At 45.7% G+C, this 15,467-nt stretch overlaps 5 protein-coding genes across 5 annotated transcripts; 2 read left to right on the forward strand and 3 right to left on the reverse strand.

Annotated features, from left to right (window-relative positions):
• Positions 1-573: 573 nt before the first annotated feature.
• SS1G_00728 (predicted protein) lies at positions 574-1,871 on the reverse strand (the record flags this gene model as incomplete). Its single annotated transcript, XM_001598589.1, has 4 exons — positions 574-612; positions 913-985; positions 1,422-1,571; positions 1,609-1,871. 4 exons carry the CDS (start codon positions 1,869-1,871, stop codon positions 574-576), a joined length of 525 nt encoding a protein of 174 aa, XP_001598639.1.
• Positions 1,872-2,028: 157 nt separating this feature from the next.
• Positions 2,029-5,421, forward strand: SS1G_00729 (hypothetical protein; the record flags this gene model as incomplete). Its single annotated transcript, XM_001598590.1, has 2 exons — positions 2,029-2,311; positions 2,369-5,421. 2 exons carry the CDS (start codon positions 2,029-2,031, stop codon positions 5,419-5,421), a joined length of 3,336 nt encoding a protein of 1,111 aa, XP_001598640.1.
• A 2,142-nt stretch (positions 5,422-7,563) lies between these two features.
• Positions 7,564-9,563, reverse strand: SS1G_00730 (hypothetical protein; the record flags this gene model as incomplete). Its single annotated transcript, XM_001598591.1, has 3 exons — positions 7,564-7,607; positions 7,667-9,137; positions 9,192-9,563. The coding sequence occupies 3 exons, from the start codon at positions 9,561-9,563 to the stop codon at positions 7,564-7,566; spliced, it is 1,887 nt and encodes a 628-aa protein (XP_001598641.1).
• A 1,704-nt stretch (positions 9,564-11,267) lies between these two features.
• Positions 11,268-11,898, reverse strand: SS1G_00731 (predicted protein; the record flags this gene model as incomplete). Its single annotated transcript, XM_001598592.1, has 3 exons — positions 11,268-11,370; positions 11,560-11,675; positions 11,815-11,898. 3 exons carry the CDS (start codon positions 11,896-11,898, stop codon positions 11,268-11,270), a joined length of 303 nt encoding a protein of 100 aa, XP_001598642.1.
• A 476-nt stretch (positions 11,899-12,374) lies between these two features.
• Positions 12,375-14,723, forward strand: SS1G_00732 (hypothetical protein; the record flags this gene model as incomplete). The annotated part of the gene is made up of 1 exon (XM_001598593.1): positions 12,375-14,723. One exon carries the CDS (start codon positions 12,375-12,377, stop codon positions 14,721-14,723), a length of 2,349 nt encoding a protein of 782 aa, XP_001598643.1.
• Positions 14,724-15,467: the final 744 nt, after the last annotated feature.

Consider the following 15,467-nt stretch of genomic DNA (forward strand, 5'->3'; position numbering starts at 1 on the left):
CACCGATATAGGATGCGGGTGAGGTTCCGTGACTCCACTACCGAAAGGGGGAGTGGGAAGGATGTCGTGAATTTGTCGCTAAAGAATGTGGGGACAAACCCGATGTTCTTCAATATGGGTTTGTTAGAAAGGCTCGGCCCGTGAAACTGTAAAATTTAAATTTCTTCCGTCCCGCTCGGTTTCTCCTGCTTTCGCATGATCGGAGACAGGGAGTCAGGTTCGGTAACTGTTATCCTCAATGAGTTCGTGAAGAACAAATACATCTTCAAGCGGAGAATATCTGAGCTTCATTTGGTGTATGTTCACACGACGCAATTGATCTTGCATGATCACAAGCTCTCAGGTCTTCTAACATATTATGTAAGCATGGTGTGAACGGATGCTTTTCTTCACAATACGAACATGTATATTATTATATTTTTTCAAAAGTTGTCTAATCTATTATGGGAACTATTTGTGGTTTTGTGACATATGCTCAGGAGTTGACTCCGACTATTTGCATATTTACATAAATTCTTTATTATCACCATCCATGACCTCGTACCACATTCTACTAGCCAATAAGATTAATATTCATATATAGTTTCTTTTCTCTGCGCGCTTGGTTATTACCTAGTAAGTTTATTCAGAATATTTAAATAGAAATATAATTAAATTGAAGTGATTACAAATCCCGTATAGAGTTGACATGAATCTTTTTACATCCACCCCCAAGGTATTTCTCTATCCATCCTACTAACTACGACAAATTTTCCGACTTCCCTTGCCCTTCCGCTTTTTTTCCAAAGACTATTCAAGACTAACTCCATACACCCATGTGTAAGCTTTTCCGTGTAATGGCGTTTCAAGCCAAAGATTAGAATTGAAATCTCCCATATGAATTACCCTGAAATTTTGGTAGATGGCACACACCTGGAATTTCTGCAGAAAAAACCTTACATTTCGGTAGGAGCACCGGAATTTACTCGATTTGATTGTATTAGAGCTATTGTGAAGTTTAGTAGACAACCCAAAACTGAAGCGTAATCATTTCCTGCCCAGGGCAATTACATTTTCGGTGCAGCATCCGGAATCTCCACACAACCTTACTTCGATCCTGACATTGCATTCTGGCAAAACACCTTCGTTCGCACACACCACTTTAAGCTTTTAGCCTAACCCAGTAAGGTAAAGTATTATTGAACTCCTTATCAGAATACAGTTCCATTAAGATTGCTTACACCACAAACATAATCAAAACATGCGAAAAACCCCTCAATTGCATGTGTGGCCCAAGCTCCGAGAGATATGGCGGAGTGTTAGTGAGCATAACGTGTCTGATAGTCCCAACTTAGAAGCTCCATCGACGTCTGTGGCAATGAATCATGAAACTCCTGCAAGATCTAGGATGCACGATTGGTATCATGGTGCATGACGCTAACCTGACTCCCAAGGAGAAGGTAGCAATGTCAGATACAGCAATACTGCTCCTGGAGTAGCTTTTGGTAGTTGACTTTAGGAGATTTTTGCAAGCTCCAGGATTCCCAATTGCGCCAATCTCCCCTCCAGATCCAACAGCAATCTCAGATCTCCTGCGGAGGACACTCCTGAAGCTTCAACGTATGGTACATTGAGTATCTTTGAGATAGAGTAGGCCGAAAGTAGCCCGTTAGCTCTGCTCCGGTTTTCCACTCCCCGCGAATACCATCACTGCTCAATCCAATGTTCCTGCTGCGCGGTATGGAGACACTCGTTTGGGAAGAATATTCTCCAAACACTATGTCGACAGACAAAGAGATTCTGATATATAAGATGTCGTTGTTGTCGATGTAAATACTTTTTTTCATCATCAACAACATCTTCAACATTCTATCCCGGCATCGCCAGAACATCACTTCACAGTCTTCCAATACTTGAGTCTTAGATATCCAACACTTTACGCCCAACACCTTCACTAAAGCTTCTTTGAGCCAATCATCTATCTTTACATCTAATAATACTTCATATTAATACCTTTTAATTCTTCAATCACTCAAACCAACTTTCAAAATGTCTCAAGCAGGAACTCTCCGATCTGATGTCGCAGCCGCCTTCGACGCAGCCAACGCCAACCCCGCCCGTTTGGTTCATCTTATCCCAGATGAGCTCGCCAGAACGGTTCCCGATCATTCAATCTTTGCTTACCCAAAGACTGATATGCCACAAGATGGCTTTGTGGAAGTATCTGCCAAGTCCTTTGCAAATGCGATCAACCGCACCGCTTGGTACTTGGAGTCAATCCTCGGAAAAGCACCAGCTGGTGAATTTCCAGCTGTCGCCTATCAAGGTCACAGTGAGTCTAAACTTTCCTCTTTGTGATATAATTGTATGAGACTAACATGATAATTAGGTGACATTCGTTACTTCCTGTTCATGTTCGGCGCTATCAAAGCCGGATACAAGATGCTGTATCTTTCTCCCCGTAACAGCGTCGCCGGCTCTCTCAATGTGCTTGAGAAGTCCAACTGTCACATCTTCTTGACAGCTCGCAACACTCATGTCGAGAACATCTTGAGCCAACGCAACATGCGCACTGCAACCGTGCCTGAACTTGAAGAGTTGCTTGAAGATGAGGAAGTCCGTGCCTATCCTTACAGCAAGTCCTTCGCTGAGGCTCGCACCGACCCATGCCTTGTCCTCCACACCACTGGTTCCACCGGTCTTCCAAAGCCTATCACATGGAAGAATGAGATCCTCAGCACATATGAGGCTTGGAGAACTATTCCAGCCATCGATGGCTATGTCCCCACCACTGAAGTCTACCAACAATCTCGCAGGGCTTACAACCTTATGCCTTTGTTCCACACTAGTGGTTTGAACATCGGTATCACCATGTCTCTCCTTCTCGGTGTCACAACTGTTTACGGCTCTGCAAATGTTGTACCCCACGCTGCATATGCCGATGACATTCACAAGTACGGCGGTGTCGACGCCTCAATTGGCCCCCCATCCATCTACGAGGAATTGAGCCACGACCCAAAATCCCTTGAACGTATCCACAACTTCAACTACATCCTTGTCTGTGGTGCAGCCATCTCTCAAACTGCCGGAGACATTATCTCCAAACATTGCAGAGTTGTTTCCAACTTTGGAGCCACTGAGACCGCTTGTCTTCCACGATTGGCTCCTGCTGTCGAGGATTGGGCTTACTTCTACTGGCACCCAACTCACTCTGGTATCGTCTTCAGAGAGTACATGGATGGTCTTCACGAGCTTTTCATTGAGCGAAAACCTGAATTGGATCTTTACTACCAAGGTATCTTCAGTACCTTCCCTCAGCTCGAGGAATACTCAATGAACGATCTCTACTCTCGCCATCCTGATCCAGCTAAGCCATTCTTGTACAAATGGAGAGGTCGTGCTGATGATGTTATCGTCCTCAGCAACGGAGAGAAACTTGCTCCAGCTCTCATGGAAGCTTCCATCTGCAGCAGTCCTCTTGTCAAGGGTGCCATGGTTGTCGGCCGTGGCAAGTTTCAGCCAGCCGCTCTTGTTGATTTGAAAGATGCGCCACCAAACAGTGCAGCTGAACGCCACGCTTTGATCAAAGAGATGCTTCCAGCTATCGATCAAGCTAACAAGCACGCTCCGGCTCACGGCCAGCTCGATCAATACCACATCTTGTTTGTTGATCCTAGTCGCCCAATGCACTACCTTGGTCAAGGTAAGATCCAAAGACATCAGACATACAGATTGTATGAGAAGGATATCGAGGATGTCTACACTGCTGCTGAAAACCTCGATGACCAAGAAGGTGAAGTCGGTGACTTGCGAGTTGACTTTGCCGACCGCACCAACATAGCAAAATGGTTGAAGGATCTTATTGAAGTGACTGCTGGTATTCAAAACCTCGGACCTGATGCAGCATTCTTCGAATCTGGCTTAGATTCCCTCCACGTCATCAAAATTGTCCGCGAGCTCAAGATACACGCTAAGATCTCTGGTGGCAACAACCTCACTGCAGACTCTATCTCTCCTACTGTTGTTTACTCCAACCCATCTTTGGTCGAACTTTCTGAGTTCCTTTACAAGACAGCAGATTTGGCACCTGAAGATCCTGATAGTGCCTACCAAAGTGCCGATCCTAACGAGAAGGAAGTGAAGAACCCTAAATTGACTGCCATGGAGTCTCTCTTCCAAGAATTTGTCTCCACTCTTCCAGTTGAGACCAAGCCCCGTGTCACACCAATTACCAACGGAACTACCGTTCTCCTCACTGGTACTACCGGTTCATTGGGCTCATACCTCCTCAATGAGATGAACAACGACCTTAACGTTAAGCATATCTACGCCCTTGACCGTTCTGCTGGTGGTGCCGAGAAGTATCAACAAGCCATCACCGCAAGGGGATTGAGCCCCATTGATTCCAAGAGAGTCACCTTCCTCAAGGCAGATCTCTCTGACTCCCAATTGGGTGTTGGACAAGAAAACTACGCTAAAATCTTGGAGACTGTTACCCACGTCCTTCATTGCCAATGGCCAGTCAACTTCAACTGGACTCTCAACTCATTCAAGCCATACATCACCGGTGTTCGCAACCTCGCTCAAATGGCTTCCAGCTCTACTAACAACGCCTTTGTGATGTTCATCTCATCCATCGCCGCTGTCGGTGGATACAAGGGAGTTGGTGGTGTTCCCGAGGCACCAATCCTCGACTTTACTGCAGCTGCTCCTATGGGATACGGTCAATCCAAGCTTATCGCTGAGGCCCTCCTTGAAAAAGCCGCTCAAATCTCCGGTGTTCGCACTGCAGTCTGCCGTGTTGGTATTGTTGCTGGCCCAGTTGAGCAACAAAAGGGGATGTGGAACAAACACGAGTACATTCCATCTATCATTGTCTCATCTGCCCATCTCGGTGTTGTGCCAGAGACCTTCCCATCCAGAGATCACATTGATTGGCTCCCAGTAGACAAGCTCTCCAAAGTCTTGTGCGAGATCCTTGACACTGCATCTCAACCAGAGCTTGACGAGGCCACAGGTGCTATCTCTTCCGCTCCTCTTCACAGCAAGACTTACCACGTTGTCAACCCACAATTCTCCTCTTGGGAAGAGGACTTGGGGCAGAACCTTCTTGCCGCTTACCCCAAGGGGATGGTCAAACCAGTCAAATTTGAGCAATGGGTCGATGCACTCAAAGCTTCTGTCGACGAGGCTGAACGCACTGGCAACGTCGATGTCGATGCCAACCCCGCCATGCGCCTTCTTGAATTCTACTCCAAGGCAGCAGCTGGTGGTGCCGTCGAGAAAGGCGCTCGTACCTTACCTACCATTGTTTCTCAGTCTGCCAGTAAGACCTTGAGGACTCTTGGTCCTTTGAACAGAGTGTGGTTAGAGAACTGGATGGTTCAATGGGGCATCAAAGAGCCAGCAGCGGTTCAGAATGCATTCTTGGCTTTGAACTAGACATAACTGTCTTCTAACGAATCTCCTTTGTCACTTTTCTTTTCATGTATCTTTTCATGTATCTTTTCATATATATCTTTTAATTTGATGAATAGACTTGGGTATCTGGTATAGATAAGATATAGGATAGATGGTTTAGGAGTTTGGGTTTTCATTGATGAATCATGATAAACTTTTCATATTTAATAGTCGATAAGAATACAAACAAATTTGATAACACCATAATTACATCTTTTGCCTGATTTGAAAGTGATATGATTTGCATTGATTCATGGTAATCATATCTGACAATAAAGTCACAACAAAAGCCCTTCAATTCCCTTCCCATTCCTCTCGATTTTCTTTCGCAAGTTTTCGAAATGTATCCTCAAATTGTTGCTGTGGCTGGTGGTCTCGTGGCTCGGTAACGTGGATGATAACACGCACGTGACCTGACACACCTTCACGGAACGTGATATTGCAATCAAAAATCTTCTTACCTATTTAGGTTGGAAGAGCTATAACATTTAATTTATTCATTTCCTCTCCAACAAAGCTCCATAACTATCTCTTTCACATGGTCGGTTCGGCTACACAACGAGCCTGCCAGGTAACAAGCTTGAGAGCTCACCCTCCATCTATTCGGGTCCCGTTGCACGACCTTCTCATCAGCCTCATATATCACACCTATCTGTTTCGCTAGTCGCTAAGTATACATGGCATTGGGCATGGCTGCATCATTTCCTTAGCAACCACTTCTTCCCTACTTGAATTTGGGGGCTAGATCTGTATCACGTGGCTCTCAAACTATGAAACTTTCAATTGTCGCATGTAAGCGTGAGAAGACCTGCGTAGAATCTCATTAATGGCATATGCAATACTTCGTTTGTGAAAAACGATTGGATCAGTTACGATTTATGTAACAAACTAGATCGCATGTGCGTGTCACATCCTAGACACGACTCGGGGTATGCGCTTCGGGCTGAGCGGCAAGAAATGAATGGCGGGTAGCTGAGATTTGCAGGCACCTTATTTGTTAAAGTGGAGACGGATAAGATTTCGGAAGGCTTCGGTGTTGTGATTTTTCGGTGCAGACATTTTAGCCGAGGTAGGTTTTGTTTTTAAGCGAGACACCCCTGAAAGTAGCCGCAGCATATCCGTGTCCGAACAAATCATCCGTGAGTAGTTGGGCATGAATTTTGAGGATTGAGGTTCTGCACTAAGGTTTACTTAAGCTTTCCTTAGCTAAGTTTCATTTGAGGCTGTTATAGCAGAAGGTTGACTCGAGTCATTATGTTGAAGTTGACATTGTAAAATATATAAATATGAATGATAGATCAGCGACTGATTTATGCACGGCAGCATCGTCGGCAATTAACATTAACCAACGAAATATCACCGGCAATGATGTTAATTTATGACCTGCATGAATGTTCGTTTTTGGTTGGATGTGGCGGCATTTGCTAAATATTAGATCAGTAATGAGGTCTTGTGTAACAATTTCCAACTTTTAGATATCCGTGCAAATCGAATGATTGGTGTAAAAGAGACGCAAGAAAGCAGCCGCGACGACAATTTAAGCTTATCAAAGGTTACTCGCAGTTTATCGAACTCACTTTCATTAAACACCCTGGCGGTTTCCAACTTGGCGGAACCTGCAATGTCACCATGATCGACAAAATTTGGTTATGATCTGCAAAGCACATGCAGAAGAAAGTGTGAGTGTGCTATATGAAACTTTGATTGCCACTATCTATGTCTGACTGTATAGTACATCTGTTTCCTTGTACGGTACATATGAAAGAAATCCGCCGCCCAAATACCATATCAAAAGGAAAAAAACCCAACGATGCTCAAGCTACCCCTCATAATGAGGATGCGAGCAATTGTTGTACATTGGCCTCCCGCAAAAATGTCTGTACGCAGAGATCGATAGTGGTCGAGTGCTTTGCGTACTTTTGTGTGCAGAACATTTTGGAACTCCAGTGGTGCATCAAAATGTTCAGATACAGTTGGCGGAAGGACAAGAGAAAAGAAGAAGAGAGTAATATAGCTGTGATGCTTCTAATAAGAATCTATCGACAACGGAAAAAAAAGTCTGATGAATTGTGAGAAATGAGGAGCCGACATGGGTCGGGTGCTGGCGCTTTAGAGGCGTGCTGCTTAACAGCCGATGATGTCGCAAGCAATCTTCTCAGCGAAAGCATCTAAACTCGTTGTTAATAATTGTTCGTACGCTAATGATTATAGGAAGGATGTGACTTACAAACTGTGGACATAGGATGTCCAGGAGGAAGGAGTGGGAAAGCGGCAGCATCAACAACACGGAGGCCGGAAACACCAAGAACTCTGGCTTGAGTATCAACGACAGTGTTGGTATCATTGACCGGACCCATGGAGCAGGTGGATGTTGCGTGCCAGATAGTGTTGAAACTGGTTCGGACGAAGGACTCGATTTGAGCATCGGTAGAGACGTTAGAACCTGGGAAGTACTCATCACCGATGACGAAGCTTTGAAGAGCATCGGTGGCATAGAATTCACGGATACGCTTGATGGCAGCTACCATGATGTCGACATCAGATTGCTCGGTCAAGAAGCCTGGGTCGATGATTGGAGCGACGTTGGTGTCTGGGGAGGTGATGGTGAGGGATCCACGGGATCGAGGAGCAACAAGGGCAACAGACAATGTGGCATAGTTGTATCCATCACTTGGGTCAGATCCCAAGACGACTTGGTTGCCCAAGAAAGAGGAGATGGCAATGTACTCAACCTCAGGCCAGTCAGAAGGGTAAGCAGCCAAAGCAGTTTGAGTCTCGTTGCTCCATTCGCTTCTGTACTTTTCTGGAATCTTTTCCCATCCGAGAACATCAGTGTTAGGGCTGCTGTACATACCAGAAGCCGGGGTGTTTTCGTATAGAGCAGCTTGTTCAGCAGCGAACGCGGGATCGTTTCCGAGTTTCGAGATGGTAGGAGCATTGACACGGTATGCGATACCAGTGAAAATATGGTCTTGCATTCCTTTTCCGACACCTGGGCGATCAGCGATAACATCAACACCGATGGCACTCAATTCAGCTGCAGGTCCAACACCAGACGCCATGAGAATTTGTGGAGATCCGAAAACACCAGCAGACAAGATAACTTCCTTGTTGGCGGTCAAAGTAAATGGGTAGCCACCAGTTTCGACAAGAACACCAGTTGCAGTCTTGGTGTCGTCGAAGAGAATTTTCTTGGCCATGGAGAGAGTGTAAACCTTAAGGTCAGGTGATTTCATTCCAGCGCGGAGGAAAGAAGTTTCAGAAGATTCACGTGTCATTCTTTCAGCATCCAAGGTGAAAGTAGGGTATGAAGATCCGATCAAAGATCCGCCCAAAAATCCAGGGATAACTGGTATGCCGATCTGAGCAAGACCTTCAATGGCCCAGGTACCGAAGGCTTGGGCGTAGTGGGACCAAGTGACTGAAAGTGGTCCAGTAGCTGGAGCATTTGCAGCTTCGGCAGCAACGAATTGGGGAGTGGAGTTGGCAGATCGAAGGCTCATGTCAGGGGCGGTGAAGTTGACAGACTTCTGGAAGTAAGGAAGGAAGTTATCCCATTCGTAGGCATCATCGCCGACTTGGTCGGCCCACTTCTGCATGGATCCAGCTGTACCACGTTGGTAGACCATGAAGTTTCTAGCAGAGCAACCACCCAAGGTCTTACCACGGGCATAGTGAAGAGAAGTGTTGTAGGCTCCCTGTTATGGATGTTAGCAAGCCACTTCTGCTTCTATTCTTGTCTTTGAACTTACCGATTGCGCGGTGGTTTGGTAACCCCAATCGATCTGAGGTTGCCAATCACTGGCACCTTTTCCAGCGAAGACACCATCAGTGGCAGGAACTTGAGAAATGTTTCCATTGCTGATCTCATAGAAAGTTCCAGCCTCAACGACAGCTACGGTACCAGAGTTAGACTCAGCCAATCTCATTGCGATAGTAAGACCAGCATTGCCACCACCAACGACAACGTAATCATAGGTTGCGTTGCGCCCAGGAACACCGAAAGAGGTACCCAAGAGAGCTCTTGCTTTAAGATGAGAAGTGCCTAAGGTAGGTCCTGCTTGGGATTGAGCGACCAAAGATAGGGCTGCTAGCCCGGCGACTGTGAAGTCCTTGGTAAACATATCTGCTAGTGAGAAAGATGATAGGCAAAGATAGGAATGAGGAAGTGGTCTTCAAGTGAAGGAAGGATGGCGATCGGAAAAGAGGCTTCTGTAATGAATGAAGCTGAGAGAAGAAGATGATGATGAGGATGAGGATGTAGCTTGATGTCGAGACTCCAAGCAGTTTATATAGAGGTTCAACTTGATGCTTCGACCAGCTCCCAAACCTCTTCCGTCCTCGTCCGAGTCACCCATGATGTTGACTATCGTAAAGTCTCACCTCACCATCCATAATCGAATGATATTCGATATCCCGAAGTCGAGCCAGTTGAAGAAAGAACCCTGGCTGACTGTAATATCACGCACGGCGCAGAGGCAGTGAGGTTGAGCCCTTGTTCAGCTCGTTCCTAAAAAGGATCAGCACGCTTTAGTGACTGATTCTGGAACCAAGCAGTTGGTGATTTCACGTTGTTGACATGTGGTAACCCTGCTTACATGCGATTAACGTGCAGCGGGAGCCTAGTTGTGCCTTAGTTCGTACATCGGACCATGATCAGCGAAGGAAGATACGCTAGAGACGAGCTAGGGCTGCCAATAATGATGAATGTCTTGAGACAATATCACCGGCTTGGATTTCATCAAATAAGCGACCGAATTGTGATTTGGTCCGGGTAAGGACGGCAGCTCTGTACTTCTGGTTCTACAGCATTTTGACAGCAGATCACTGCATCTCTTGGGAAGACTAAAGTAAGTAACTAGGGAACGTGATTGTAAACCGTCCCAGCAACTGTGAAAAATCTTGTGCAACGATTCCGAGTGTTTGGTTCCAAGATTCTTGGCTCAATCAGCATCACGTGATATTTCCTTCATGTTTAAGCTATGGGTGCTGATGTGGTTGCCTGGTTCCCCGAGACCATGCAGAACTCAGGGTCCTGCAAGGTCCCTGAAAAGCCACGAGAGATACCGCATATATGGACTCGGGCCCGCTGCATATCTGCAAGACCCTTAAAGAAACAGGCGGGATTACATCACACCCATACGCGCGGGATGATAATAGGATGCCGCCCGCTGAAGAAACGTGCAGTTTGCATAGTAATAATCTCGTTACATCCATACCCCAAGCAAATTCTATATTCAGAAATAATACGATTTTGAACAAACACCTTATCGAAGAATGAGACGCTGAAAATAGATTTTCGAATGGCAAGACCAATGAATGTAAGTCCTTTTGTTCTGAAGGATTTTGACCTTGCTCCAACAACGTATCTGCCATGCTTACCCAAGAAGCACCGACGACAATGCCGAGCACACCGGCTACTACCACAAAAGCTTTTGATGAGTCTTGAAGAAACAATCAGTCACGGCAGTCTTCTTTGCTTTCTGATTGGCTCCTGCTGTGCCTATACAAAGTGAAACAGGAATCCCACACTATTTTGCAATCGCATTTCCGGAATGCTGGAATAGCAATAAAGGGTATGGAGACACGGCAAATCCCATTCTCTAGCAGGAAAGTAAGCTTATTTTAATTTTCGGCTTACTTAGCAGACGGAGAAATTCGGGCCATATGCCATAGACTACTTCGTGATGACTTCAATCGGCTCTTCGCCGTGTTTCGGGTTGCACGGCTTGGGACCCGAGTATATATAGCTGAAGTTCTGGCCAGTAATTTTGTGGCAGTAATATCGCCCTAGACCGCATTAACTCAATTTTATTAGTATAAGCCTCTCACGTGTTGAGGACCCGAGTGTACTGTGATTGAATGAGAGACAGAGACTTGCGGTAACTGGTGTCATTGTTGGGCGTTTTACGGAATCGAGAAGACTCATAACTAAAATATTGTGATTGAGTACATATACTCTACAAAGGAGTCATCTATTGATCGAGATGCTCCATGATGATTGATTAGATATTGAAGATGTCGAGTTTGTTATTAGAAAACTCTTTTCGAAATGGTTCGTACTCCGTAGATAAGATTAGACAGAGTGGAGTAATGAGGATCAACTGTTTTTTTAGTGACTTTAGTGATGCATTATGACAGGTCGACAGGGGCTTTAGTGTACCCTTTACGGGGCTTGTAGGCTCTTCTCCGAAGCCTAAAACGCTATCTCCGCCTAAATCAGTTGCACCGGGTACCTAAGTAGTCAAAGCTTGGGAACTCTTTTCAGATAATCTATGGGCCATTTGTAATGCATCATAGAAAATGAGATGATGTCGAACGGTACTTCCGAAGCACGTTCTGTGGCATTATGATTAACCATTGGTCAATACCTACTGACTTGTCTAATGAAGACCTTGAAAGCGATGGATAATCCTTCGTACAATTCCCAAAGCCACCTAGACACTTCTTCCTAGGCATTTTCTCGTGATGACACTAGTTATCATCCACGGAAAAACTCGAATAGTACAAACCGCAGTTCAGTGGTATTCTAGCCACCTATCTTCCCGGGTCCCTTCAGGTGGGGCTTGGTTGGGGTAGAGTCCTTGGCACCCAAAACACTCATTAATTGTGCCGCCCGTGCACAAAATAAGGAATGGTAGAGATCTGCTTGCACTTTTAGCACCGCAAATCACACAAACTCCATATTTTGTACATGCGGAATCGATATTCTCTATCTTTCATATCTTGAGATCGTTCGACCTTCTTAGAATTCATCTTAGGAGGGACAGAATAACCACTGATCACGAGTAGCAGCTTTCTGTCTGTTTATGTAGCAAGCGACCTGCTATCACATTTCAGTGGCTGCGGCGCATATACATCCATACTACCAACATCTTTCCTCCAACGCAAAACCCTCTCTGCCTCTTCTTGATACCCACCACATCATATCCAAAATGTTCACTACCTTCGTTAGCATGCCGTCCACCACCTCTAGTACCTCTGCATCTCCAGAACCTCCTCCACGACAACGTCCACGTCAAAAACGAAGTCAAGTGGCCAAAGCGTGCGATTGGTGTCGAGTTCATCGCATCAAATGCGATAATGATCATCCGTGTAACAACTGCAAAACCCGAGGGGGTAATTGCAGTAATAGCGGTGCCATGAAGTTGGCAACACTTCCACACGCATATCGCGAGATTGAACGTCTAAAGCAAAAGGTTCAAGAACTAGAGAAAGAACTTGATAAAGAGCGCTCAAGCGACAAACAAAACATGCAAATGCTTCCTCCACACGGACTTCCTTCACCGCCGAACAGCATAGGCAGTTCTCGGTCCGGACATGACATTGGATTGAGCGGTATGAGTGGTCTGAGTGGTATGAACGGTCTTGAGTTCGATGCCAATACAATCAAGAGGGAGTGGGAAGGTATTCACATTAGCACTGCACGTTCTCCACAAAAGACGTGGTATGGCTCAGCATCGCTGTACTATTTCATCGGGCGTCTTAATACTTTCTTAACCGCTTCGCTGCACCAAAAACATTCCGCTCATGCCATGTTACCGAATTCGGCGAGTAAAGTACTCGATGGACCGACTACTGCGGATACATCAGATAACAAGAACGGACTAATGGTCCCGATAGAAGACCCGCTCAATGTTGGCGACTATCTTTCACCAACACAAGAAGAGTACTTTCTTGGTCTCTTCTGGCAATCATACTATACCTCGAATCCAATCATCGATGAACAGGAATTTAAGGAACACTATCAATCGTTATGGATAAATTCGGACAAGGAGAGAAAGCCATCCGCACTTGTCGATATCATACTCGCAATGTGTATGCAGTATGGCATGTCTTTCCTGCCAAACATAACACGCGCACATAATCCTAGCTCAAGAGCCAATGTGAACGTCAATGATGCAACAATTGCTGGCAGATGGCATTACCGACGCTGCCAGTCTCTTCTAGCTGCCGATCTAGAAGCACCCACCATAGCCACTCTTCAATGCCATATCCTCTGCTCCATATATCTCTGCTGTGGGTCATTTCAGAACATGGCAGACAGCGCCTGCAGTGCCGCTGTACGAACAGCCTACATGCTCGGCCTGCATGTTGAACCTCCCCAAGAAATGCCAAGAAAAGAAAGAGAGCTACGAAAGCGTATGTGGTGGACGCTGTACGTTTTGGAGAGCAAAATGAGTATGAAACTCGGTCGTCCATTCTTGGTTCATGAGTGCAATACTACCTGTACACTTCCGACAGATGATCGCGACGTTGCTATCGCTGCAGGACAGAGCTTTGCTCCTCTGGGTGATAATGTCACCTGGTTGACCTGGAATCTACACAATACCAAACTGCTACTGGTCGCCCGTTCGGCTTACTCTGCATTTTATGACACTCCAGTACCTAATACGGTCAACGTAAGAGGAACGATCTGGGATGATATGCAGGCTCTTGGATCATATGCGGAAATGCTGGAACCACATTTGGAGCGAATGGATGAATGGCTCAGGGGCGTACCTATGGCTCTCAAGACCGATCGTCTCAACGGCGGATCTCCCTTTTCCACAGACCTGTCTCATATCAATATAGAGCCATTTGCACCACTTTGGCTTCAGCGTCAACGTCTCCTTCTCGAACTCATGTATCACAACTTGAGCACTAACCTGTGCCGACCATTTATCATCTTCAGCCCATCAGGCACACCTACCCCCCTCTCAGAACAAATCGCTCTCAAATGTGTGGGCCACGCCATGCAGTTGACGCACATAATGCACCATGTCATCTTGTCGACGTCGATCCTAGCAGGTTGGCAAGAATCCTTCCAATGGCAATGGAATTGCGCAATGACACTCGTCGGTTATATCTTCGCATATCCACACGGCACACAAACCCGAGCAGCACGAGGTGCTCTCGACCTCGCTATTGCTGTCTTTGACAACTTCGGGAATAATTTTGCCCAAGCCGCGAGCGCTGCTAACGTCATGACTGAACTCAGTGCTAAAGTCGATATTCGTCTTGCGCAAACATATGAGAAACAGATGATGGTGCAACAGTCAAAAGCGATTATCAAACCCGAAGAAACACAGTCTGTCATCAGTGCAGGAGACTCTGGCTATGAAAGTCTTCTCGACGATAGCTTCACTGGCATGCAAGGTGTAGATTCGTTGACTTTTGACAACGAGACAAATGCAGAACTGCAAGATATATTGGCTCAATCTATAGATATGACATTCCCAGCAGATTCATATACAGACTTTGAGATGTTATGGGCGAATATGGGGACGATATTTCCTGAATAATGATGATGATCATGATGATAAATGGGGGGGCATCACTTTAAGGCGTTGTTTTCTTTAGGATTCTTTCCATTCTATTACTAAACTTTTCCCAAACTCAATTTCGGGTGGGCAATGGTATGGCAGCATGCACATCATGGTAAACGCATGTAGGGGGCTGTATTCGGAAACAATACTGTGGAGTAGTGGCACAATACCGAGATTATCCTTCGGTACTTACTCTTGTATAAGCAATAATTGTTCGTATTGATATAATGATCTAGCCACTAGAATATTCATCTAATCGTTCATCGTAACACATAATTGCCAAGTTGACTAAGAATTCACCATACTACCATTTCAGCCATAGAAATGTAATGAAAACCAATCATGAGGAGATCTCACGTTCGTAGCGCTTCCAAGTATAGCTATTCGCACATTAGCATTTACCGTCCGTTGGCATCAAGCCGACAGCATTTAATTACCCTGCATACAGAAAAAACCTTCACCGTCCAAATTTGTAATCCCATTGGTTTACAATGCGACACAGAGAATCGCGGGGTAGTATTTCCTTCACTCGCACGCTAAAACTCCGGTACTCCAGCTTTACACCCACTTACCGAACCCACATTATGCAGAAAATCAGGGATTGCTACCAATTATCTGGCGATCTGTCTTATCAACGAACACTTGGTCACCAACATTTGCTTACATGGAGGGGTCCTAAAGGGGAGTCCGGAGATTAGACCCTAGTAAATCGTGCTTCGG

Source organism: Sclerotinia sclerotiorum, genomic scaffold (genome assembly GCF_000146945.2).
Source record: "Sclerotinia sclerotiorum 1980 UF-70 scaffold_1 genomic scaffold, whole genome shotgun sequence".
Lineage (NCBI taxonomy): Eukaryota > Fungi > Ascomycota > Leotiomycetes > Helotiales > Sclerotiniaceae > Sclerotinia > Sclerotinia sclerotiorum.